The 27,080-nt window shown below is 49.7% G+C and overlaps 2 protein-coding genes across 2 annotated transcripts; one reads left to right on the plus strand and one right to left on the minus strand.

Moving 5' to 3' along the window:
- The first annotated feature begins 439 nt into the window (after positions 1–439).
- On the plus strand, positions 440–16,346 carry LOC308119515 (putative carboxypeptidase X1). Its single transcript, XM_080479560.1, has 13 exons — positions 440–913; positions 1,791–1,900; positions 3,459–3,598; positions 3,814–3,898; positions 5,175–5,325; positions 5,470–5,558; positions 5,915–6,038; positions 6,481–6,677; positions 7,137–7,316; positions 11,686–11,980; positions 12,622–12,761; positions 12,835–12,937; positions 14,340–16,346. The coding sequence occupies exons 1-13, from the start codon at positions 547–549 to the stop codon at positions 14,717–14,719; spliced, it is 2,361 nt and encodes a 786-aa protein (XP_080335686.1). The 5' UTR covers positions 440–546; the 3' UTR covers positions 14,720–16,346.
- On the minus strand, positions 16,078–24,834 carry wdr32 (WD repeat domain 32). The gene is made up of 7 exons (XM_080479561.1): positions 24,128–24,834; positions 22,151–22,264; positions 21,871–22,068; positions 21,167–21,369; positions 20,086–20,166; positions 19,854–19,999; positions 16,078–17,569 (listed from the first exon to the last, which is right to left on the minus strand). Exons 1-7 carry the CDS (start codon positions 24,508–24,510, stop codon positions 17,198–17,200), a joined length of 1,497 nt encoding a protein of 498 aa, XP_080335687.1. The 5' UTR covers positions 24,511–24,834; the 3' UTR covers positions 16,078–17,197.
- Between the last annotated feature and the right edge of the window lie 2,246 nt (positions 24,835–27,080).

The following is a 27,080-nucleotide window of genomic DNA, read 5'->3' on the forward strand; positions in this document are numbered from 1 at the left end:
AGACATTAGAGACACTGGGGACAGTAAAGACACTGGAGACAGTAGAGACACTGGGGGCAGTAGAGACACTGGGGACAGTAGAGACACTGGGGGCAGTAAAGACACTGGAGACACTTGAGAGCGTCTGTTTGACAACAGGAAGTGGATTTAAGTGTTTTTAAGGGAGCCGTTGCAGACTGTGTAGTTAGAAGCTCATGAAGCCGCGGCGTGTTCAAACTCAACTGTTTGTTCTTGTTCCAGGTTTTCCTGTGGGAATCAGGCTGGAATTCTGTCGGGAGGGAGGGATAGAGGGAGGGAGGGAGGGACAGAGGGAGGGAGGGAGGGACAGAGGGAGGGATAGAGGGAGGGAGGGTGGGAGGGACAGAGGGAGGGAGGGAGGGAGAGACAGAGGGAGGGAGGCTGGAGGAGAGGGGAGGGAGAGAGGGAGAGGGGTGGGAGGGCCGGAAGGAGGGCCGGGGGAGGAGGGTAGGATGGAGGTCTGGTCTGTCAGCTCCACCAAGCAGCAGTTTTCCTTCCTCTCACTCTGCAGCACAAACAAAGAGTGAGATGGAAACGGTTGTTCTGACTGCAGCTCTTCTTCTGGGAGTCGTTTCTCTCGGAGCTGAAGAGGAGATCAACCATCCAGCCCCCGAGCTTTCCCTCAGCTCCACCACCCTGATGGAGACGAGCACCCAGGCCTTCAGGCTGGAGGACCAAGCCGGAGACCCAGCCTGGTCCTCCAACTGCACCTCCAGAGACCCAGCCTGGTCCTCCAACTGCACCGCCAGAGACCCAGCCTGGTCCTCCAACTGCACCGCCAGAGACCCAGCCTGGTTCTCCAACTGCACCGCCAGAGCCCGAGGAACGGACAGCACAGACTCCAGGGCAGAGGAAGAGGAGAAGCTGCAGCCTGAGGAGAAGAAGCCTGAGCTGGGTGAGGAGAAACGTTTCGCTGCTGGTTTATTGATCAGTTGATCAGAGTGAAAGGAGAATTGAGTGCGTGATGCCTTCAGGGACACTCCGGGACTGGAACTTCACACTTCGGTTGTTTTCACCACAAGATGAGTAGAAATATTCAAGTTACTCGAGAAGGAAACTGTTCTTTAAGGTCAAACTACAAGAATAAGCTTCTCCTCTGGTGTCTCTGGTAGAAAGGGTTAAAAGTGAGGCTTCACACATTCAGGCACGTCAGCATGATGTTTAGAATATTTCCAAAATGTGTCAGACACAGTTTTTATTAATAATAGATCATTATGAGTAAAGTTCCAAACCTGAAGAATGTGAGTTTCTTCAGCGACGTAGAACATGATGGAAGAGGACTCGTGTCTTTCTTCAGGCTCTGGACTTTATTGATTGAGTCCTAAAGCTCCGTCTTTGTTCCACTCAGAACTCAATGACACAGTGAAGAGATTCGTTCAGAATAAAAGCAGTTTGGATCCTTCGTCCATCGTTCTCACTGTTATTGATCAATCCTGATTACTCAGATTCATGAGGTCAGAGGTCAGAGGTCAGAAATCCCAAACTATAACAAACTCTCACTTAACTTTCATGAAACCTACAATCACTCTGGATTACAGTTTCTGGATTACAGACGTCTCAGAGCCATAGACTCTGCTTCACACGACCTCCGGTCCCCAGCTCGGCTCATGTTACATACTCAGATTACTTTGAGTCCTCCTGCAGGAGGAGGAACCCAGGACCTCCCAGTGAGCCAAGCCGAGCCGATTTAAGACAGAACCACTGGACCGGCTGTGAGGAGAGTTTAACCCTTCGCTGTCTCTGACGGCGTGGTTTCTGCTCGCTCCCCCCAGACTGTCCTCCCCTCGGCCTGGAGTCGCTGCGGGTCGACGACAGCCAGATCCAGGCGTCGTCGTACGAGCGGATGGGTCTGGGTCCTCACCGAGGGAGGCTGAACATCCAGGTCAGATCAGCGGACCCACGCTAACCTTTCTATCAAACCAGTAATCTGATTCCAAACTAACAGCAGCATTAACAATCCTCCAATCTAATCCTCCAGTTTAAACTACTGGAACGTTTCCAAATGTAAATCTGACATGTGACTCAGGCCATGTTTCCACGTACCATGGTATTTAAAAAAACTGTGATATTTCTCTGCGTTTCTTACATTTAAACATAAACCAGCTACGACAAACGATGATTCCTGAAAACTCTGGCCACCGTGGAGATCTGGATAAACTCCATGTCTCTAGTTACGTCTGAAGAGGGGAGGCAGATATTCACCTCAGAATTCGTGATGTTGTGTTTTTTTCCAGGATTCTGATTGGCTATCATGGCTTCATGCTTCTCGTTACTGCCCCCTACAGGTCTGGCTGCTCATAGCAGCTCTGAACCAGGTGGACATGCAGGTCCATCTCAATGGAGATTTTTATTTTTGAACGTAGAAGGGAAATATCAGTTTTTGTAAAAACCCGGAAAGCGTGTAAACGTGGCCTGAAAGGTGTGGATCATTTGAGCTTTCAAACAACAAAGATTCCATCTACGTTGTGTGACGTGAAAAACTGTTTCAATAAAATCTGTATTATTTGTAATACTTAATATATTTATGACTATTGCTCTTTCAAGTCGCTGTATGTTTCCTTCATGTTCAGGTAATCCACAGTATTTTGTTGTTTACTTTATTTACCTTCGCCAACCAACGTTGGGGCGAAGGTTTTGTTTATGTTTTTGACCCCGTGTATTTATTGGTTTGTATGTATGTATTTTGCAAACGTTTCTCAAAAACTAGTCACCCGAATTGCATTAAATCTTCCGAGACGATTTGTCATCATCTAAGGACCAATCCATTCGATTTTGGCACGTTAACGACCAACCGATTCCAAATGAATCCCAGTAAACTGCGAAAAAATGTCCCGTACAAAGCAGATGGGAGGGGCATCACATGGAGGAGATCAAAAGAGATTAGAGGAGATCAGCATCTGTTGCCATGGAGACGCACTGGAGAGCTGCAGCGCTCTACCGAGTGTAGCTCTAGTTTGACATGTTGGTTCGAGATGCAGCATCTTTTCAGTGCAACTGGAACCAAAAACAGTTCAGACTTTGGTTCTGATTGGTTCCCATTCAGCAACTCGATCACTGCAGTGTCCTTCCAATATGCTTGTCCTGCTTGTAATTTGACCCCAGCCTCAAGTCCTGCTCAGACTGTAGTAAGTCTGACCTTTGACCCCAGAGAGAGAAAGTTTCTGTCCTGATCCTCCTGCTTCCTTCAGGTTTTGTCAGCAGGTCAAATATCGAACAAGCAGAAGATTCTTCTGAAGTATTGTCTTTGTCGATCACAGTTGTTTTCCTGGAAATGGAGAATCAAGTGTTTCAGAGTTTGTTCTTTATCGCAGCCACGCAGTCGTGATGTCACACCAGGTCAGAGTTCACACGGAGGAACTTCCTGGGGCTTCCACGGCTCCTCTGCCGGATTCTGCTGCAGAACACAGACTCTGTAATGAGTTCTGCCTCTGTTTCCTCAGTCTGGCATCGAGGACGGCGACCTGTACGACGGAGCCTGGTGCGCTCAGTTCAAGGACCGCCACCAGTGGCTGGAGGTCGACGCCCTCCACCCGACTCTGTTCACCGGGGTCATCCTGCAGGGCCGCAACTCCATCTGGAGGTGAGGGAGTATCCACATTACTCTCCACTGCACACACAAACTATGAAAGCTGAGAAATCTGTTAGAAAGCAGTTAAAGATCTTCTGCTGTGCTGACAGGGCGATTGACTGGTGATTGACTGAATGAATGAATGAATGAATGAATGAATGAATGAATGAATGAATGAATGAATGAATGAATGAATGAATGACTGTGGCTCCTCTGCTCTGTTCCAGTTGGGACTGGGTTGAAACCTACAGAGTTCAGCTGAGTAACGACTCGGTGAGATGGCAGACCTGCATGAACGGCACCAAAGAAGCGGTGAGAAACTTTTCTGCTGAAAGAACTTTTTGCAAAAAGAAAAACAACAAAGTCCAAATAAAACAGTTCCAGCTGTTGAGCTGGAATTTGTTCTTGACTCTACAAGATGAAACTGCTTCTGTTAGTCCCAGGAATACTTCTCCATATCCGCCGGCGATCTGTTGTGAAAGAAAGCTGCACTTTGCAGTTTGAATTGAACTAAAGTTCAGTTTGAGGAGAACTTTCAGCTCAGATTTCCACATGTTTTGGTTTGAATGAATCTCGTCCCCTTCAGGGAACCAGAGCAAACGTCTGTTTGATTTTACCAGCCGCCAGCTGAGGACCATGGAAAGTGACATCTCTCCTGCCATATTCTGTCTCTCATGCGACTGGGAGCCGTCTGAAGTTTGACCTTCTTCTCAGGAACATATATACAGAAGGGTTTTCAAAGTAACAACAAACTAAACACATCATGAGAGAGTACAACTCTTGTACTTTCCAGACAGATGTTACTTTTTATCAGGATATAATTTTTTTACCCAGAAAGTGTTAGTTTTGTTTCATGTAGTTTCCCTTTCTTTTGTAAGAATGAAACAAGACCATTTTCATTGGGCTGCTGGCACTATAGCGCCCACTACTGGTTTGGCATATATCATGGTAGCTTGTGTCCATGGCAAGCAAAATAAGTTTTGTTTTAACTCATCAGAAGGATCACATATGCAAAGTTTCACTGAAATCCGCTGACCTGGACTTTCCTCAGTCGGCAGCTCTAAAGCTTCTTGTTGGTATAAATGGATTCAGTTTGCATTTGCTGAATATTCTCACTTGTTACGAAATGTTTGTATTTCAGAGACGCAGTTTATATTCACATGTTCATATGTAGGTGAGACATTAAAGTCTAACTGAGCTGCGTCGATCAATAAAGACGCTCCAGGCCAGTGGGTCAAAGTTCAGGCGACACAGAAATCAAAGACTGAGACCTGAGGTGACGACAGGAGTCCAGGAGACGCTTCAGATGAGATTCAGTTCTTCTGTGATGAAGTCCAGGTGAACACTGAAGGTCTGGACGGTGTTTGAACCCACAGCACCCTCACTGTGAGGCCACAGAGCTGACCACTGCTCCACCGTGCACACCGTCCTGGTGCATCCCTCCGTTATTGCTTGTAGATCAACACTGATCATTAAATCTGGAAAAGTAAAATAATCCTGAAAACTAGTTTTTACCTTCAGATCGTTTAATGTTTGAGCTTTCAGGACTCTTGTCTCTTTGTAATCTTCTCTCATGAACCTGGAGCAGATATTTGCCGGGAACCAGAACCCGGAGACTCCGGTTCTGGGGATGCTGCCGGTTCCCACGGTGGCCCGGTTCATCCGGATCAACCCTCAGACATGGTACTCCAACGGAACCGTGTGCCTGCGGGCCGAGATCCTGGGCTGCCGGGTCAGAGGTCAGCCTTTGTGTGTGTGTGTGTGTGTGTGTGTGTGTGTGTGTGTGTGTGTGTGTGTGTGTGTGTGTGTGTGTGTGTGTGTGTGTGTGTGTGTGTGTGTGTGTGTGTGTGTGTGTGTTGACTGTGTGTATTGTGTTCTTGTAGATCCAGATGATCTTTACTCCTCGGAGCAGGAACCAGGTTCTAAAGATGATCTGGACTTCAGACAACACGACTACAAAGAGATGAGAAAGGTTGGAGCGACGCACCACGAGGGACATGGCTTCCTGTAAACAAATCCACTGTTATTACTCACACACACACACACACACACACACACACACACACACACACACACACACACACACACACACACACACACACACACACACACACACACACACACACACACAAGCTCGTGCTAAATCTGGCATATTTACAGTAACCTGGTGAAGTTAATTAACATATTCTATTAATGTGCTCTTTATATGGCTTGTTCATTAATAGCACTGTCCCGTCCACATAAACTACTAAATGAAACTAAAACAGTTTTTGCACGTCACAGATTTAGTCCTCTGAGCTTTTCACTCTGTTTCTTTGTGACTTGAAGCTCATGAAGTCAGTGGCTGACAAGTGTCCTGACATCACCCGGATCTACACCATCGGGAGGAGCTACATGGGCCTCAAGCTTTACGTCATGGAGATCTCCGACAACCCCGGCAAGCACGAGCTAGGTGAGACCGGTTCCACTGGGGGCGCTCGTACAGAAAGCCTCTGGTTCTTGTGTGTGTGTGTGTGTGGGGGGGGGGGGGGGGGTCAGAGGGGGCAGAAAGCCAACACGGTATAAACACCCTGCACACACTTGGATCAGTGTGTTTCTTTGTTCTCTCATTCGGTTCGGGCTCAGAGGACCAACTCTGTGAACACATGAAGTGATTCGGCTTTTTCTCAGACAAAATAACAAACACATTGTAGAAGTGAATCAGCTTCAGCAGCTGCTAATACCTCCAGTGGGTTTAGTGGCAGAGGAAGAGGAGCAGACAGGCGTGAGAGGTGAACGTTCACAGTAACGTTCACCTCTCTGGTCTCCAGGGGATTCGTGTTGAGCGTGACCACTGAGAAATTCCTCCACATGTGCAACGTGACAAACGGTAACCCAGGTCTCTGGTCCTCCAGGCGAGCCGGAGTTCCGCTACGTGGCCGGGATGCACGGGAACGAGGCGCTGGGCCGGGAGCTGGTGCTCAACCTCATGCAGTACCTGTGCAGGGAGTTCCTGAAGGGGAACCAGAGAGTCGTCCGGCTGGTCACCGACACCAGGATCCACCTGCTGCCCTCCATGAACCCCGACGGCTACGAGGAGGCACACCGCAAGGTCGGTCTGGTTCTGATGGTTCTGGTGTTTCTGGTTGTCAGGTCCAACCTCTGAACATTTATTAAATCTGCAAGACAGAACACACACAAGTTAAGATTTGGTTTTACTCATGAGGAGAAACGGACAGAGAGATGTTTCAGGTACAAATCTCCAACCCGCTCTGAAAAACCTCTGCCGTTTCCTCTCCATTTATTAGGGTTCCTCCCATCTGAAAACACAACACTTCACCATTTGCTGACCACTTCTCCTTATCATAATAGATCACAGGGGTCCTCTTATCTTATTACAAGGACTTCCCATCTGCAGACCATATTCCTCCTTACCATAATAGATCACAGTAGAGAAATACAAGTCGTAGCAGATGAGAAAGAATGTTAGTACAATGAATGTGATAACTTTTGTAAGATTATTCCAACGCTGGTTCTGGTGGTGTTGATTGTTCTGGTTCTGTTGGTAAAGGGATCAGAGCTGGCGGGCTGGGCTGATGGACGCTACAGCGTCGAAGGAATTGACCTGAACCACAACTTTCCAGACCTGAACAACATCATGTGGGACGCTCAGGAGGCGGCGGGAGACCGGACCAAGACCCCCAACCACTACATCACCATGCCGGAGTACTACACTCAGGAGGATGCCATGGTGAGGACCCTGACCCTGACCCTGACCCTGACCCTGACCCTGACCCTGACCCTGACTTCAGAGTTAAATAAATACATAAATGGGTTTTTGTATTTCTCAGTGATGCTTTGTAATTCCCCCGAACTCATAAAGTTAAAGTGAAAACAGCTGTTGGCCTCGCTACACACACACACACACACACACACACACACACACACACACACACACACACACACACACACACACACACACACACACACACACACACACACACACAGTGATTTAAAACACCTGGATGAGAACGAAGTACTTAAACAAATATAAAGTAACATAATGAAAGGAGGTCCCGGCCAGCTCAGTAGGTAGAGCATGAGGTTTTTAGTATCACAGTTCAGCTGTTACACAAGTAGACTTTAATCTGCCTCCAAACCTCCTCCTGAGTCCTGACCCACTGACGGACTCACACCACAACATTCTGCACGTCAGCGTTTTAAACACTTTCCACACTAAGTTTTGAAACGTGATCACAGTGAGCAGCGGATCCATACGACTGGAAACACGGCACGTGTGTGTGTGTGTGTATGTGTGTGTGTGTGTGTGTGTGTGTGTGTGTGTGTGTGTGTGTGTGTGTGTGTGTGTGTGTGCGTGCGCGTGTGTGTGCTTGTGTGTGTGTGTGTGTGTGTGTGTGTGTGCGTGCGCGTGCGTGTGCGTGTGCTTGTGTGTGTGTGCGTGTGTCAAGCGAGGCCAACAGCTGTTTTCTCTTTAACTTCAGGAGTTCGGGGGAATTACAAAGCATCACTGAGAAATGTGTATATATTTTAGTGTATATTTCTGTGTGTGTGTGTGTGTGTGTGTGTGTGTGTGTGTGTGTGTGTGTGTGTGTGTGTGTGTGTGTGTGTGTGTGTGTGTGTGTGTGTGTGTGTGTGTGTGTGTGTGTGTGTGTGTGTGTGTGTTGTATCTCTCAGGTTTTGTCAAAGATAGTTGGGGTTAATGGCCTCAGCTCTGGCGGTGGTTCCAATGGGACGCCTGCATATGAAAGGAATGCAATGCTGGGTTGCTTCCCACAGGCTGGACCAACACCATCATGGCTCTCACAAGGTGCAAGTCACTGTGACCTGCGCTGCAGCATTAATCCCATGGAGAAGCGTGACACTTCCTCACTCAGGGAGTGCCAATGGGGGTTATTCTGTGCAGGAAGGTGGTCACAACGGACGCGTCCCTGTTGGGCTGGGGGGGGGGGGGGGGGGGGGGGGGGGCTTGTTCGAAGGGAGAACAGTGAATGGGACCTGGGATCCCCACATGCGCTCATCCCACATAAATGATCTAGAGTTGCTGGCTGTTCAGCTGAAACACTTCCTCCCTCTTCTGATGACAGATTCCTGTACCCATTTCCCCCCAATGCCTCTGATTTCTCCAACCCTCACCAGGGTGAGGGCGGAGGGTCCCACGATGATCCTTATAGCCCCTTGCTGGCCTGCAAAGCACTGGTTGGCAGAAATAACCCAGCTCCTTTACCAGGAGCCATTAGCTCTGCCAATACGCAGGACCTGTTGTCTCAGGGGAGGGAAGAAATATTTCATCCCCATGCAGAGAGGCTGGCACATGAGTGGTTCAACCAGAGGACTGTGGGTCTTCCTCTGAATGGAATTGACACCACCCAGAATGCTCGGGCTCCTTCAACGAGGACCCTGTATAAGACCAAATGGTACATTTTTGAAAATGGCGCTCAAAGTTACAACAAATTCCCTTCCAGTGCTCGGTGGGCGGGATCTCTTCTTTCCTACAAGACATGGTCGATAAAAGAAGAACTTTATTTGGCAGCAATCTCAGCTTGACATGTTGGCTTTGAAGGGACGACTGTAGGACAACATCCCTTGATCTGCCAGTTTATGAGGGGTACTCCCAAGGTGCTTGACGCCGTCTCTGGTCCACCTTTCGAACCACTAGAACAGGTGGACTTGAAAATGGTGACCATGAAGACAGCTTTACTATTGTCTCTGGCTTCAGCTAAACGTGTGGGGGAGATTCATGCTCTGTCACGACATCAAACATGTATGAGGTTTTCCTCAGGGAACTTAAGGGTGACCTTACAACCTAATCCAGCATTTATGCCTAAGGTGCTGGGGTCATGTTCCCAGATTGACCTTGTGTCATTTAATCCCCCCAGAGGAGCAAAAGCAGTTACATATGTTGTGCCCGGTGAAGGCCTTAAGTGTCTATATGAACAGAACAAAAAGCTGTAGGAAAAGTGACCAGCTATTTGTGTCCTGGGCTAAGAACTGCTTGGGGAAGCCGGTCTCGAAGCAGCGGCTCTCCTATTGGATTGTTGGAGTTATTGCTTTGGCTTATAGCTCCAAGGGGCTGCAGCCGCCAGAGGGGCTACGTGCACATTCGACCAGGGTCTCACTACTTCTTGGGCCCTTTTCAGAGGGATCTCCATTGAGGAGATTTGTGCTGCAGCAAGCTGGACATCTTCACACACCTTCGCCAGGTTCTACAGGCTTGATGTTACAGCCCCTACATTAGCCCATTCGGTGCTGAGTGTGGTGTGTCCCGGTGAGGCTCGTTTTAAGCCAGTTGACCCCAGAGTAACATCTGCCCAGCAAACCGGGAGTCAGGATTTCCCAATGTGAGACACGAAACGAATGCGAAGAGGTGTGCATTTGTTTTGAACGACAGACAGCGCAGTGTCAAGCCCTTTTATAGGGGAAGGGGCTCCACCCCCTGGACACCGACACGCTTGATTCCAGCCAATAATGGCTGGCAGAATATAATAGGAGCTTCTGATGTGGTCACGCTGTAGGTGTTCCCCAATGTGAGACCCTCACTCATGCTACTCAGAGAACCTGGGTTATGCCAGTTACCTAAAGCTTCGGCGTGTGTGTGACGGTGTGTGTGTGATGGTGTGTGTTTCGGTGTGTGTATGTGATTCGGTGTATGTGTGACAGTATGTGTTTCGGTGTGTGTGTTTCGGTGTGTGTGTGACGTGTGTGTTTTGGTGTGTGTGTGACGATGTGCGTGTGACGGTGTGTGTCTGTGACGGTGTGTGTGTGATGGTGTGTGTGTGTTTGTGTGACAGTGTGTGCTTCAGTGTGTGTGTGATAGTTTGTGTGTGACGGTGTGTGTGTGTGTGTGACGGTGTGTGCTTCGGTGTGTGTGTGTGTGTGTGTGCGTGCGTGCGTGCGTGTGTGTGTGTGTGTGTGTGTGTGTGTGTGTGTGTGTGTGTGTGTGTGTGTGTGTGTGTGTGTGTGTGTGTGTGTGTGTGTGTGTGTGTGTGTGTGTGTGTGTGTGTGTGTGTGTGTGTGTGTGTGTGTGTGTGTGTGTAGCGAGGCCAACAGCTGTTTTCACTTTAACATCAGGAGTTCGGGGGAATTACAAAGCATCACTGAGAAATGTGTATATATTTTGGGGTATATTTCTGTGTGTGTGTGTGTGTGTGTGTGTGTGTGTGTGTGTGTGTGTGTGTGTGTGTGTGTGTGTGTGTGTGTGTGTGTGTGTGTGTGTGTGTGTGTGTGTGTGTGTGTGTGTGTGTGTGTGTGTGTGCGTGTGTGTGTGTGTGTATGTGTATGTGTGTGTGTGTGTTGTATCTCTCAGGTTTTGTCAAAGATAGTTGGGGTTAATGGCCTCAGCTCTGGCGGTGGTTCCAATGGGACGCCTGCATATGAAAGGAATGCAATGCTGGGTTGCTTCCCACAGGCTGGACCAACACCATCATGGCTCTCACAAGGTGCAAGTCACTGTGACCTGCGCTGCAGCATTAATCCCATGGAGAAGCGTGACACTTCCTCACTCAAGGAGTGCCAATGGGGGTTATTCTGTGCAGGAAGGTGGTCACAACGGACGCGTCCCTGTTGGGCTGGGGGGGGGGGGGGGGGGGGGGGGGGGGGGTGGGGCTTGTTCGAAGGGAGAACAGTGAATGGGACCTGGGATCCCCACATGCGCTCATCCCACATAAATGATCTAGAGTTGCTGGCTGTTCAGCTGAAACACTTCCTCCCTCTTCTGATGACAGACGGTGTGTGTGTGTGATGGTGTGACGGTGTGTGTGTGACAGTGTGTGTGTGTGACCGTCTGTGTTTGTGTGTATCTGTGGCGGTGTGTGTGTGACAGTGTGTGTTTCTGTGTGTGTGTGACAGTGTGTGTGTGTGACCGAATGTGTTTGTGTGTATCTGTGACGGTGTGTGTGTGTGATGGTGTGTGTTTGTATGTGTCTGTGGCGGTGTGTGTGTGACAGTGTGTGTGACGGTGTGTGTGTGACAGTGTGTGTGACGGTGTGTGTGTGACAGTGTGTGTGACGGTGTGTGTGTGACGATGTGTGTTTGTATGTGTCTGTGACGGTGTGTGTGTTTCTGTGTGTGTGTGACGTGTGTGTTTCGGTGTGTGTGTGCAGGTTGCCCCGGAGACGCGTGCGGTCATCAACTGGATGCAGGACGTTCCCTTTGTGTTGAGTGCGAACCTCCACGGCGGCGAGCTGGTGGTCACCTACCCGTTTGACTGCACGCGGGACTGGGCGCCGCAGGAAGACACGCCCACCGCGGACGACGCCTTCTTCCGTTGGCTGGCCGCCGTCTACGCCTCCACCAACCTGGTCCTGTCCAACCCCAACCGCCGCCACTGCCACTATGAGGACTTCCAGGCCCACAACAACATCATCAATGGAGGAGCCTGGCACACCGTGCCCGGCAGTGAGTCCAGGTCCAGTCCAGGGTCTGGGGTCCAATCCAGGGTCCAGTCCAGGGTACACTCCAGGGTCCAGTCTCGGGTCCAGTCCACAGTCCAGTCCAGGTTCCAGTTCACAGTCCAGTCCAGGGTCCAGTCCAGGTCTAATCCAGGGTCTAGTCTAGGTCCAGGGTCCAGGGTCCAGGGTCCAGGGTCCAGGGTCCAGGGTACAGGGTCCAGGGTCAAGGGTCCAGGGTCCAGGGTCCAGGGTCTAGTCCAGGTCCAGTCCAGGGTCCAGTCCAGGTCTAGTCCAGAGTCTAGTCTAGTCTAGGTCTTGTCCAGGCCCAGTCCAGGGTCCAGTCCTGTTTAATATATGATCAATAGATGATCAATATGTAGGGCGGCATAGAGCGGTCGTCTCCCAATAGGAAGGTTGCAGGTTCAATTCCCACCTCTGCTATCTCTGCCTGCCCACATGCCAAAGTGTCCTTGGGCAAGACACTGAACCCCAAACTGCCCCCAATGGCGTGACAGCGCCTTGCATGGCTGCAGCCTCCAATGGTGTGTGAATGTGTGTGTGAATGGATGAATGTGATGACCCATGTAAAGCCCTCGGGTTCTGCTGTCAGCGAACAGGTGAGTCCATCTATCGTTTTATATGTTCCAGGTATGAACGACTTCAGTTATCTTCACACCAACTGCTTCGAAGTGACAGTGGAACTTTCCTGTGACAAGTTTCCTCACGTCAGTGAACTTCCTGTGGAGTGGGAAAACAACAAGGAGTCCCTGCTGGTCTACATGGAGCAGGTCAGGGTCTACCCAGGACTCTCCAGGTCCAGGTCCAGGTCCAGGTCCATTTTCAGCCTGTCTCTCCCTTCAGGTCCATCGGGGGATCAAAGGTGTCGTCAGAGACAGAACCACCAGACAAGGAATCTCTGAGGCAGTGATCAAGGTGGAGGATCACGACCACGACATCCGATCAGGTGATTGATCATCAGGACAGCTGTGGATCTGAAATATTCCAATAATCCCACACACTCAGAGAATCGATCCTGAAGATTAATAATCCCACACACTCAGAGATTAGATCCTGAAGATCAATAATCCCACACACTCAGAGATTAGATCCTGAAGATCAATAATCCCACACACTCAGAGATTAGATCCTGAAGATCAATAATCCCACACACTCAGAGATTAGATCCTGAAGATCAATAATCCCACACACTCAGAGATTAGATCCTGAAGTTTCCAGACGAGCGGCAGCGTCAAAATGAAACCTGGTGAAGAGTTTCAGCCGTTAATCTCAGTTTTCACTATGATGACTCGTTTATGACTGAACGCTGGTGATGCTTAATAAACTGTTAATTAATGCTTTAATACACTGTTAATAAAATAAACTTAATAAATTGTTTATTAACTCTTAATACACTGTTAGTAAAATAAAATTAAGAAATTGTTAAAGTCTTTATAAATTCTTAATAAAATAAACTTAAACTCTCAATATATTGTTAATATAGTGTTAATAAACTTAATGAACTCTTAATGAAATAAACCCTTAATAACTACTACTAAACTTGAGCTCCACCTGGTAGAGCGAAGACATTCACCAACGCCACATTTGTCACCATGGAAACCAGTGGATTACCTGGTTAATTGATCCATGACTCCTTCCATCATTTGTCCTGGTCGTTAGACCTTGACCTTTGACTTAATCGCTTTCAAAAATTAATGGGACTGTCCTTGTTATCCTTGTTAATTTTCATGCAATTCGGGTCAATAATTTTTGTGAAAAGTTGCTAAAATACATAAAAACCAATAAATAATAAATGCTGGCAGACAAAAACTACCTTCGTTTCAACGTTCAAAAGAAAGAATCTGTTAAAACTCGATAGAAACCTGAGTCACTGAACACAACATAAAGTTGGTCTCTGTCTGGTCTGTTTCTGTCTGAGCTCCACCTGACCTCCACCTGAGCTCCACCTGACCTCCACCTGACCTCCACCTGAGCTCCGCCTGACCTCCACCTGAGCTCCGCCTGACCTCCACCTGACCTCCGTCTGACCTCCACCTTACATCCACCTGACCTTCGCCTGACCTCTGCCTGACCTCCACCTGACCTCCGCCTGACCTCCGCCTGACCTACACCTGACCTTCGCCTTACATCCACCTGACCTTCGCCTGACTTCCGCCTGACCTCCGCTTTACATCCACCTGACCTTCACCTGACCTACACCTGACCTTCGCCTGACCTCCACCTGACCTTCGCCTGACCTCCACCTGACCTCCACCTGACCTTCGCCTTACATCCACCTGACCTCCGGCTGACCTTTGCCTGACCTCAACCTGACCTCCGTCTGACCTCCACCTGACTTCTGCCTGCAGCTGCTGATGGTGACTACTGGCGCCTCCTGAACCCGGGTGAGTACCGGGTGGTGGCGGTGGCGGCGGGCTACCTCCCCTCCGTGCGGCGCTGCAGTGTGGGCTCGGAGCCTCGGCCCACCATCTGTGACTTCATGCTGACCAAGACCCCGGTCCAGAGGCTGAAGGAGATCCGGGCCAGAGGTGGCCAGGTCCCGCAGGACCTCCAGCTGAGGCTCAGAGCGCTCAGGCTCCGCAAGCTGAGGGCCAGCACCAAGGCCATCAATCAGCGCCGGGGGGGCCAGGGGAGGGCAAGGAGAGCCCGGGGGACCAGGAGGGACCAGAGGACAAGGAGGACCAGTAGAGACCAGAGGATGAGGAGAGACCAGGAGGAGCTGGACTGAGGACCAGAGAGGACCTGGACTACCTGTAGAAGTGAACCAGTTCAGGGTTGCTAATAGAAGATCAATACATTCGATTCCTGAAGTGACGAGCAGAAGGTTTTTGGTCAAAACGTTTGGAACGGCAGTTTCCTCCAGTGTGACTGAAGTCATTGTCAAAGGTCAAAAGGTCACACAGACATCCAGCTCCAATCAGTGACGTCAGCTGGCCTGATGTTTGTTTTCCAATGTTGATATTGTTTGTTGACGTGTCCTTCAGGACAGCAACTCTCAAATAAATATTTGTTGTCGAGAGCTACAACTTTTTAATGTGAAACGTTCACACCTGAAGCAACGTTCTGTTTTCCTGAAATGAGCTTTTCCAAAGTGTCTTCCTACTCAAACGGTTTGACGGCTGGCAGCTGGTTGAAACAAAAGATCTATAGAAACAATCGATTGATCCAGGATGTGATCAGAACCTCTGCAGCTCCGGAAGAATCAGGTTCAACCTGCGGCTCAGAGAAAATTAGATATCAGATATAGATATAAGAGCTACAGAGTGTCTGTTGGTTTGACTGCCATCTAGTGGCCAGTTATGTATAACTAGTTACTGTATAATCACAATGGGAACTCTGTGTGTGTCTGTGTGTGTTGTGGGGGGGGTGCTTCATGTTGTAACACAAACTATTGGAAACAAATGGAACATTTCTGAAATGATTTCTGTGTAGTTCACAATAAGAAAGTCTTTCGCCTTTAAAGGGTCATAATGTGCTAAATCCACTTCCTAAAGGTTCTCCAGCAGTACGAAGTGAAGACAGTCTGTCCTCTCTGTCCCTGGCTGGTTTCAGGTTTTAAAAAGTGTGTTGCTCCAACCAGCCAATCAGAAATCAAACCCTATATAGTGTCATCGGGGGTTTAACCAATCCCAGTCAAGGTAGGCCCTCCCTTTGACTCCTCCCACAATCAGGCAGCTCTGCTCTGGCACATGGCACCACGAGAGGAAGTACTTCCTCCTCTTCCCAAGATGGGCATGTGTGGGCGGAGCCAGTCCAGCTCACACAGACACAGCAGATTCTGAATGCAGCTCCTATGATCCAATATTCAAATGGAGGAAAATCAAGGAGGAGCTAGAAACTTAGAATACTGAAGGTTTCTGGACCGACCAGACCAGGAGGAGGAGGAGAACAGGAGGAAGAGGAGAACTTTAATGTTAAACATATCAAACATTATATCGTCACTGTAACACGAAGAGGACGAGCCGAGCTTTTCTGAACTGGACACACACACACACACACACACACACTTGTGTTTGATGAAAAAATCAACAGACAACTTGAAGTTGAAATATTGAGAAACGAGACAAAATATCAAAGGAGCCAAACTGTCAGAAATGTTTGATTTTATTAATACATGTTCACCAGATTTAAAAAGTTTTCCTCCAGATGTGTTTCTGTCCTTAACATGAATCACTTGTTTTTTTTCAGTTTGACTGAACAACTTTATTTGTCGTGTTTCTATATTAACAGGAACAAAAGCAAAGTGAATCCAGCATCAGAAGCTGGAGTTTCAAACTGTTTAGTTCTCTGCTCACTGAAGTTCAACTGTTTTGGCATCAATAAACCTCCAGAGAAGGAGAATCTTCATCAAGGCCAGTCTGCATAGTCACATCGGCTCCTCGCTTCTTGTTTCTCACAGCGGAACATAAAACCTTTCTAACAACAATGAACGACATGTGACACAAAGGGGAGGAGAGGTCCAGAAGCAGAAAAGCATCTAATATTATAGACGCAGCAATAATAAATAACACTGAGGCAGTTTGAGTTCAAAAGAGAAGAGACTGTTCTCACAAAGACTAAACCCCGTGAAGCTAAGTTCATAGACGCCAGTCAGAAAACTTTAAATGGTTAAACGGTTATTACTTCACTAAAACTAATTAAATGTGCTCCCGTTAGAAAAAAGGTTAAAGCCTGTAAGAAATCAGCTGCTCAGGAGGAAACCTGGTTTCTCTTTTGTGGAAAAAGAGGGTGAAAGTTTCATTGACAGCAACAAACTGTGGAGGTGGAGGAGGAGGAGGAGGAGGTGGAGGAGGAGGTGGAGGTGGAGAAGAACTCAAATATCGCAAGCGGGAGGAACCAGGGGTCAAAGGTCAGATTGTATGAGCAGACAAGCAGCACCGGTGGGAAAAGGCATGAGCAGAGCGGCAGAAACTCCGTCAGCATCGTCAGCCTCCGTCAGCCGAGACAAAACCTCCGTCGGACAAAAGTTCATATGAAAACATGTCAAACCGGTTTGGACCAGTTCCAGTCAGTTTAGTGTTCAGGGTCGGAGGGGATCCAAGCTTCAGTCCCTCCGAGCCCGCCCCGCAGATCTACAGCAACCCCCCCCAGGACTGGGGCTGGTAGAGCACCCCCCCTCCTAGAACTGGGGCAGGTAGAACTCCCCACCCCCACCCCACCCCCCCAACACGAGAACTGGGGCAGGTAGAAATCCCCCCTTCCCCTCCTAGAACTGGGGCTGGTAGAGCGCCACACGTCCGCTGAGGCAGCCGGAGGCGAGCTGGCAGTGGGTGGGGGAGAACTTGGTGGTGAGGACCACGTCACTGTGGGAGTAGATGGAGCGGATCTCCCGCAGGACGCTGGTCTGGACCGGCACGCAGTCCGCCAGCTCGCCGCAGCGCTCGTCAAACGCCAGCAGCCGCACGCCGTAGCCGTACGGCGAGCAGATCAGACGGCCGTCCGGACTGAAGCACAGCTCCTTGATGTAGCCCCGCCCCACATTGGCCTCCTCGATGTAGTGGGTGAGGCGGAGCGAGCAGCGGGGCGACACCAGGGGCCGGGGGGGCGCCCCCTCCTGGAACTCATACACACACGTCCACTGGTTGGGGGAAGAAATTAAAACAGTTTGACACTTTCTCTCACCTGAATGTTTCTAAAACACGGAAAAATGTCGACTCTGATTGCTGCCCCCTGCAGGTTCCTAAGTTTACTACAGAACATTTGGTTCTCAGTGCCCCCTGCAGGTTCCTAAGTTTACTACAGAACATTTGTTTCTCAGTGCCCCCTGCAGGTTCCTAAGTTTACTACAGAACATTTGGTTCTCAGTGCCCCCTGCAGGTTCCTAAGTTTACTACAGAACATTTGGTTCTCAGTGCCCCCTGCGGGTTCCTAAGTTTACTACAGAACATTTGGTTCTCAGTGCCCCCTGCGGGTTCCTAAGTTTACTACAGAACATTTGTTTCTCAGTGCCCCCTGCGGGTTCCTAAGTTTACTACAGAACATTTGGTTCTCAGTGCCCCCTGCGGGTTCCTAGGTTTACTACAGAACATTTGGTTCTCAGTGCCCCCTGCGGGTTCCTAAGTTTACTACAGAACATTTGGTTCTCAGTGCCCCCTGCGGGTTCCTAGGTTTACTACAGAACATTTGGTTCTCAGTGCCCCCTGCAGGTTCCTAAGTTTACCACAGAACATTTGGTTCTCAGTGCCCCCTGCAGGTTCCTAGGTTTACTACAGAACATTTGGTTCTCAGTGCCCCCTGCAGGTTCCTAGGTTTACTACAGAACATTTGGTTCTCAGTGCCCCCTGCAGGTTCCTAAGTTTACTACAGAACATTTGTTTCTCAGTGCCCCCTGCAGGTTCCTGGGTTTGCTACCAGTAAAATGGAGGTGGAGCTTTCAGCTCCCAGCTTCTCGAAGAGGAAGTCATCAGTTCTAATGAACAGTGGCGCCGCCAGCAGCAATCCTGTACAATTTTTTTAAAGACGTGAAAAAGAAAATGTTAAAAGGCAGTGGCGGGTGTCAGGGCCTGCCAGGCCTTCTCTGCAGGCCTAAGAAAAAGATCTGATTATATTTGCTGATTATATTTTATCCATGTATGCTGCTTAAATAATGATCCGTCTGCTTCCTCTCATAGCTTCTCCCCTGACGGCTGCTTCCAGACTGAACTTCCATATTAAAGCTTTGAACCAATCACAGTTCAGCCATCACCTGTTGCCGGGTAAAGAAATCTGCCTGAGGCCTTCAGATTCAATTCTGTAGACGTCTGCAGCGTAAAATAAGTCTCGGTCGCTGCTGCTTCAACCAATCAGATTTTGATATTGGCGACTCAGGACCTTCTAGAAGGCTGAGGGATACGTCAATATATTCAAGCCCTCTGATTGGCTCGTCAGAGAGTTCACTCTCCAGCTGGCTGACTGCATCTGTAGCAGCTACATGAACAAAAATATAGTTGTGTTGATTTAATAGCAGTTTTATCAACCTACAATGGCTGAAGGAGAAGATAAAGACATTTGGTTGAAGATTTATTGTCAAAACCATTTTGAAGACAGACTTTTCCAAGAGGTCATTAAACGCACCGCAGCACTCCAAGCGCATGGAGGTCGGGTGCAATTTACCTGCGCTCACTACAACTTCCCTGGCAGGATTCAGGATTATGTTATTTGCCATTTTATGTTTAAGACCACGAAAAGCTGCCGTTTGTCACCGTCCTCGACCCCCAGAAGTTTTGGTAATAGCAGCTGCTTCTTTATGCAGCTGCAGCAGAAGGTGAGACAGGAACTCTGATTTTTTCCATCAGTAAAGGTATTTATTCTGGCTACACGAGTATATATCTGTGATGCAAAGGCTTTTATACTGCATTTCTGCATGGTAACGTGGTTTTTGGAGCCATAAATAAAGTCATTGAGGGGTGAACTGAGTGTCTGTGCGTACTATGAAATTGAATCCTGGTGGCGCCACTGCTAATGAAAACTTGTTTGTCTGTGATTTGATCCGTATGTTGGACGTAGTCAGATCAGTACTTTTTGCTTGCATCTCCCAGCAAGACACGACCAGATTCAGGATGGTGAAGTGGTCTCTGGTTCTGGTTCTAGCTCCCAGCAGAACACTGAGCTGCTTTCATTATCTGAGAGGATTTTCCTCTCTGCTTTGATTCTCTACATTAATGTGAGCGATGAGATGACCTGCTGTTATGACTTCACCCTGGGCCTGCATGTTCTCCCCCTGCTTCTTCTCCCGCTGCATGTTCTCCCCCTGCATGTTCTCCCACTGCTTCTTCTCCCCCTGCTTGTTCCCCCCCTGCTTGTTCCCCCCCTGCTTGTTCCCCCCCTGCTTGTTCCCCCCCTGCATGCTCTCCCCCTGCATGTTCTCCCGCTGCTCCTCTCACCTCCTGGTCGTCCATGTTGCTGGAGCAGCGGATCAAAGTGGCCCAGCCTTTCGGGTGGAGCTGCAGAGACGTGATGCAGTTCCCTCGGTCTCGTTCTCCAGGAATCTCCGGAGTCAGAACTTCCAGACTGTTCCTGGGAGAAAGTCCTGCAGGGACAGCGTCTGGTTAGACTTCACACTTCAACAGCCCTGGGTGAGCCGGTACAGGGATTCATGCAGGACCAGAGTCTCACCTTCTCTGTGAGGGTGAATCTTGCTGGAGTCGTTTCCCTGGCGAGGAGTGTTGGCAGGCCTGGAAGACGACGTGCCGCCGTCTGAAATGACACAGCAGCATCGTCAAGCTTCTAATCAGCTTCTTTAAAATAGGTTTAGCAGCAGGTCGAACTGGGTTCAGTTCAGGAGCCAAAACAGAACGACGTCATCCTGAGTGGGTCGGACTGGTGAAATAGTGAAATAATGACCGAGAGTTTTTCTTGTTGTGGTTCAGAGAAGACCTGATGAAAACATCAATGTCTTCACAAAAACTAAACAATTACTACAGAAAATGAGTCCAATCTCAACATAAACCAGTTTTAATGAAACCTTCTGCTGTAAAATCCAGTGAAATGTCCAGGAACCTCTCTGGCTGTTGCATTCTGTCCAAAACTCAACAATCAGTTTTGAGATTTGAAGAACCCGCAGGGTGGGTCTTTAATGTTTGACCCCTCAGACCTGAACTGGACTAAAAAGTTTGATCTGACGTTACTTCAGTGTGCAGGAGGACGTTCTCTCTGGTCTGACGAAACAGACGGATCTTTAAAGGGAAGCTACTCTTCCTGCTTTCCAAGCAAAACTCGTAACGTTTTACATGGTTACAACTGATTAGGTGATCGGAGCGTCACAGAAAAGTGACTGATCAGATGTATGAAACAAGTCTGAACACAAAAAAACACTAAATCACACCAAACACAGTGATTGAAGTCAAAGTCAGCCTGCTAGTTTAGAACAAAGGGTTTGTAACGACAGAGCACTGACCGACTGGTCTGGTCCGCAGGGTCAGGGGTCAGAGTGAGGGGTCAGAGTGAGAAGTCAGGAGTCAGAGTGAGACGTCAGGGTGAGAGGTCAGGGGTCAGAGTGAGAAGTCAGGAGTCAGAGTGAGAGGTCAGGACTCAGAGGCAGGTCAGGGTGAGAGGTCAGGGGTCAGAGTGAGGAGTCAGAGTGAGACGTCAGGGTGAGAGGTCAGGAGTCACAGTAAGAGGTCAGGGTGAGAGGTCAGAGTGAGAAATCAGGAGTCAGAGTGAGAGGTCAGGAGTCAGAGTGAGAGATCAGGGTTACCTGAGGAGAGGGGCGTCCGGCGGGCTCGCAGCATGCGGTAGCTGCCCACCTCCAGTGACTGCGTCAGGTCCAGGTCGTGCAGGATGAGCAGATACCCCGAGGACGTGGAGATCAGCATCTTGGAGCAGTCGGGCGTCAGACGCATCCTCATCAGGTAGCGAGTGTGGAAGAACTTTTTGTGAGGGCAGCCGTCTTCTGTGAACCTGCAGAGCAACGCAACCCGATGAGGGCCGGCCAATCACAATCATGTAAAGCTGCTGACGGCCAATAAAGCCTCAGACTCCTGGTCAAGGTCACCAGAGTCCATAAAGCTCCAGCTCGTCAGGAACATTCATACAAAGGGTTTCAGGCTTGAATTAAAGTCAGAAGCTGTAAATACGTTATTAAATTGCATGAAGGAGAAAACATTGTGAGTTTGTACAATAATAATAAACTTCATGTTTGCAGCGGTGAAGTGACGAGAACGTCCGGACATCAGTGTTTATTGATTATAAGACCAAAGAAATCGATGGATCTGATCATTTCAATGACCTCAAGGTGACTAGATGTTGGTTTTATCGTTGTTTATATATTTTTATTATCGGACTGAGTTTTACTAAAGAAGGAAACGTCAGTGTCCTCGCTTTTAATGTCATCGGGTTTCAGTGAATTGTTCATATCGATCCCGGCATTATTGACGACTCAGCATGCCGCCGCAGACTGACCTGTTGGTGTCCCAGGTGATGACGTTGCCGTCGAAGCCGGAGGTGACCAGGAGGCGCGTGTTGGTGTCGTACTCGATGTTCTTCACCCAGCTGGCGTGGCCGTGCAGCGAGCACACCTTGGAGTTCAGCTTGCGGAGATCCCACAATGCAATGGTGGTGTCGTCGGAGCAGGTGGCGAACAAACGGTTGTCTAGAAACCTGCAGACGGGGACAGACGTCACGGCGTTGAACCGTCGCGTCACGACTCGACCTGCCAGATGCTGGGAGGAAATGGTCGGACCTGATGTTGTTGACGCAGTCCTCGTGGGCCTCCGTCAGAGTCTTGATGTGTCGGGACGACACGGGATCGAACAGCAGCACCTCGGTTTGCTCACAGGCGACCGTCAGCACAGACCTGAGAGAGAGAGGCTCCACCTCGTTCATCACCTCGCCCACCAGACAAGTTAAAACGCCACCGGCTCACTGGTGGTGTTTTAACTTCCTACATTTCATCACATTCAATCTGAGCGGAGCTGAGATCAGTTTCTCTGGAGCGTCTCCACTGCAGCAGGTCACTGCAGGTCACACACTCAACCCAGATTAGAGCTTGACCCCGTCAGTCTGCAGGATCCTGACGAGTCAGCGCGACTGTCTGGAGGAGCTGGACGGCTTTCAAATCACTTAATCACTTCTTCACTACGGACTTTACTTTACTATGTACTTCACTACAAACGTTACCGCACTACGTACAAAGAGTTTCCCTCTGGGATTAATAAAGCCTCTTCTACTCTATTAAATCAACCCAGTTGGATGTTGCCATGACAACAGCAGTTCCAAATGTTGAGGTGTTTTATGGATGAAATCCTGGTGGAAGAGCTTCAATGATCTTTAATAAACATCAATGTATACCACCAGACGCCTCCACCAGAACCCTTCCAGACCCCCCAGACCCCCAAAACAACCACCAGACGCCCAAAACAACCACCAGACGCCTCCACCAGAACCCTTACAGACCCCCCAGACCTCCACCAGAACCCTTCCAGACCCCCCAGACTACCTCCAGACCCCTCCACCAGAACCCTTCCAGACCCCCCAGACCCCCAAAACAACCACCAGACGCCTCCACCAGAACCCTTACAGACCCCCCAGACCTCCACCAGAACCCTTCCAGACCCCCCAGACTACCTCCAGACCCAACAGACCTCCACCAGAACCCATCCAGATCCTCCAGACCGCCACCAGAACCCCAGACCTCCATCCGAAGCCCTCCAGACCTCCATTGGGACCCATCCAGACCCCCACCAGAACCCCAGACCTCCACCCAAACCCCTTCAGACCTCCACCAGAACCCAGCTGGACCCCCCATACCGCCACCAAAACCCCTCCAGACCCCCTAGACAACCTCCAGACCTCCGCCAGAACCCCTATACACCCCCCCAGACGACCCCCAGACCTCCACCAGAACCCAGCTGGACCCCCCATACCGCCACCAAAACCCCCCCAGACACCCTAGACAACCTCCAGACCTCTGCCAGAACCCCTATACACACCCCAGACGACCTCCAGACCCAACAGACCTCCACCAGAACCCTTCCAGACCCCCCAGACTACCTCCAAACCCAACAGACCTCCACCCGAACCCCTCCATACCTCCACCAGAACCCATCCAGACCCCCAGACGTCCACCACAACCCATTAAGACCCTCCAGACCTCCACCAGAACCCATCCAGACCTCCCAGACCTCCACCAGAACCCCAGGCCTCCACCCGAAGCCCTCCAGACCTCGACCAGAACCCATCCAGACCCCCAGGCCTCCACCACAACCCATTCAGACCCCCGAGACCTCCACCAGAAACCCTCTAGACACCCCAGACCTCCACCAGAACCCCAGAGCTCCACCAGAACCCATTTCGACCCCCCCAGACCTCCACCAGAACCCCTCCAGACTCCCCTAGACAACCTCCAGACCTCCGCATGAACCCCTATACACCCCCCCCCCAGACGACCTCCAGACCCCCAGACCTCCACCAGAACCCCTCCAAACCTCCAACAGAACCCATCCAGACCCTCCAGACCTCCACCAAATCCCATCCGAACCCCTCATACCGCCACCAAAACCCCTCCAGACCCCCTAGATAACCTCCAGACCTTCGCCAGAACCCCTATATAACCCCTCAGACCTCCACCAGAACCCCTCCAGACCTCCACCAGAACCCCTCTAGACACCCCCGACCTCCACCAGAACCCCTCCACACCCCCCAGGGCCCCGTGGCTCACCCGTCCGGGGAGTACTCCAGGTTGAACACGGCTCCGTGGGTCTGGGTGCTGAGGTTGACGGACTCCACCGCGGGGTTCATGGAGCAGTACAGGCTGGTCATGGTCCTGAAGTTGTCCCGGGCGGGGTCCACAAACACCCCCCGTCTGATAGTCCTGCTCTGCAGCCAGGAGAACAGGCTGGGTCCCCGGCAAGCCTCGGTGCTTCCAGCCGGCGGAGCCGCGGAGGGCTGGCTCCCGGGGTCCTGCTGCTGAGAGGCGGCGGGCTGCTCCGGGCCGAGCTGCCCCCGGCTCCCCGGGCCCTCCCGGGCCATGTCCTCGTCCTGGTCCGAGTCGTCGCAGTCGCCGTGCGGCCTGTCCTGCGGCTCGTCGGCGTCCTCGCTCATCGAGTCTCCTCCGGCGGCTCCACGCCGAGCTCTGCGGGGAAAAGAGGACCGAGTCCGGTCACCTGCTGCGCATGAACCCGCTTCTCCGTCCGCCCTGCTAGGCTGCCATGGCCGGGGTGAAGTCGCCTTGTCCGGGGGCTTTTATCTGCCTCCACCGGGACTTTTATCTGCCACCACCGGGGCTGTCGGCTCCTCTACCGGGGCTTTCAGCTGCCGCAGCCCGGGGGTTTAACCGCCTTGGCCGTGGACTCCCCGGGGACTTCGGGGATGTTTGGACCGGGTCGGGTTGCCAGGTTCGGACGCCTTATCCGCGCCAGTCAAAGCAAACAGCAATAGCCAGGATCCGACCGGAAGAGAAGCTCCGCCTTCAGAGTAAGAGTCGACGTTTTCCTCAGGACAAACAGCGCGCCCGCCTGATGATTAATATAGGTTCCTTATGGTTCTTCTAACCGCATTTCATCACTACTTTTATTCTCTAATCAGTCTCGTGAGTCATTTATCCAACCTGTTATCTCTTAAATATAAATCCAAATCCACTGGGTCGTGAACCGTTAACCGGATGTTTTACATTGAAAATCATTAACTTCACCTGCGTCTTTCTCACCAAAACAAATGAAACGTAAAGAATTGAAGAGTTTACGTTTCCGGTTACTATCATTGCCTCTTTACATCGATTGCTGCCACCTGGTGGACAAACCCTGCAAGTCTCTTTAAATATCAAACTTTACTCACCCCCCCCCCGCGAAGTTCCCGTTTACCGCAATTTCTAATCCTGTTTCTAGGACGCGGACGTGCAGCATGCAAACAAATGCTCAGCAATAAAGTATTTCTATTCTATTCTATTCTATAATTCTCCATTCCACATTTGTTTTAAATAGTCTGTTAAACTTCAAATACTCTGGAAGTCTGAAGCAAAAGATCCAGACGGATTTGAAGGCGTCTGGGTCTGGATCAGCGTCCTGGTCCAAACAAGTCCGGGAGCGGTTTGATGATTCTAGGTGATTCAAACGGTTCCAGATCTAATTTCAAAAATCCTCTTTAATTTAACCCAGATTAGTTTTAAAGAGTCCTGATCATGTCTGGCATTAACCTGTGGAATCAAATCCAGTCCAGTTACAGTCTGAGTCCTGGTTCCAGTTGAAGGAGTCTGGACCGGTATACACACACACATATATATATATATATATATATATATATATATACAAGGAGGAATATTTAAAACATTGACCTGATTGTTGACACAGAAAACGGTTTGATTATTTCTAAAAAGGTGGGGATCAATCAAAGAATTCCGGTGTTGAGGTGAACATGACATGTGTTGCTGTACGTTTACAAGGCGCCTCGCCCAGTTGTCTCTCTTCTTTCTTGGCACGAGCGCAACATGTCGACAGAAATCTCTCACTGCATTCAAATGAAGGTGAACATGCTGGGACAGCTGCTCACACACACACGAAGAAACCACAACACACACTGTAATTTAATGTGAGTAACACGCCTGCTGCAGGCTGGTATGTGTGTGTACTGTGTACCGTATACAGTACACATTACATACAGTACATATTATCCACCCTGATGGATCAATAGAGGAAGAGGAGGAGCTTCTTCCCTCAGGCTGCTCGCCTGTACACCTTGTACAAACTGTTTATTTGCACTATTGAACACCAGTCTACCTTTATTTATCTTTTATATTTTATATTTTGTGTGCCTTAATTGACTTTATTATCATTGATGTCATGTAGAGTGTTATTTTTATTATTGAGCCTTCGAGATTATTTTTTATTCTTCCATCCCATAAACAGTGTTGTCTCAGTGCAGAACATGTACTTAAAACATTTCCCTGTACATTATACGATGTAAAACTGTTGTGTGTGACGAATAAAGCCCTTGACTTGACTTGTACATACGTTGAAATGTCAATGAAGTTTACTTCACTCGTTTTCTTTGGTTTGCTCTGTTTTGTCAAGAGCAGAAACATTTTCAGTGAATTGTGGAGCAAACAACCCTGGAGAATAGAGACAGAGGTGAGCGGAGTTCAGAGGGAGGATTGTCTCTCAGTACTCAGCTGCCTTGAAAGTGATGAGCCCGGACCCTGCTGTTCTCCTCGTCCGGCTTCATGTTGGGGCCATAATCCAACATATTCTTAGAACTTGTTTTAAACCAGTTAAACAAGAACAGTGAGCCACAGCTGTAATTTGGATCCTCTCTGCCTTCATCTGATCCACTTTGGTCCAGAATTCAGTTTCCTCCACAGTGGGCGATGTTCGGCTTCATTTCTCCGGGATAGAATTCATCCCTGGAGTTTGAATTCGACTCAACATTCATGTCTACCAGCCGACATGAGGCGCAGACCTGCGCCAAAGCAGGTGAGCGCAGAGCTTTCAAAGCAGGTAGTTCACCATGAGTGGGACTGTCCCAACAAGTGTGGTTGCGCAAAGTGTGTTTATGGCCGTGTAGGTGCGCGCGCCAGAGCGCGTGAAACTGGAAGATAATTGCAAGTGTTGCTGCCAACTCCTCTGTGGTTTCCCCCCACAAAGCCGCGGCAAGCAGCGGGACACAAAGCACGAGCTCCC

The sequence above is a fragment of the Lipophrys pholis genome (genome assembly GCF_963383615.2).
Source record: "Lipophrys pholis genome assembly, chromosome: 14".
Taxonomy (NCBI): Eukaryota; Metazoa; Chordata; class Actinopteri; order Blenniiformes; family Blenniidae; genus Lipophrys; species Lipophrys pholis.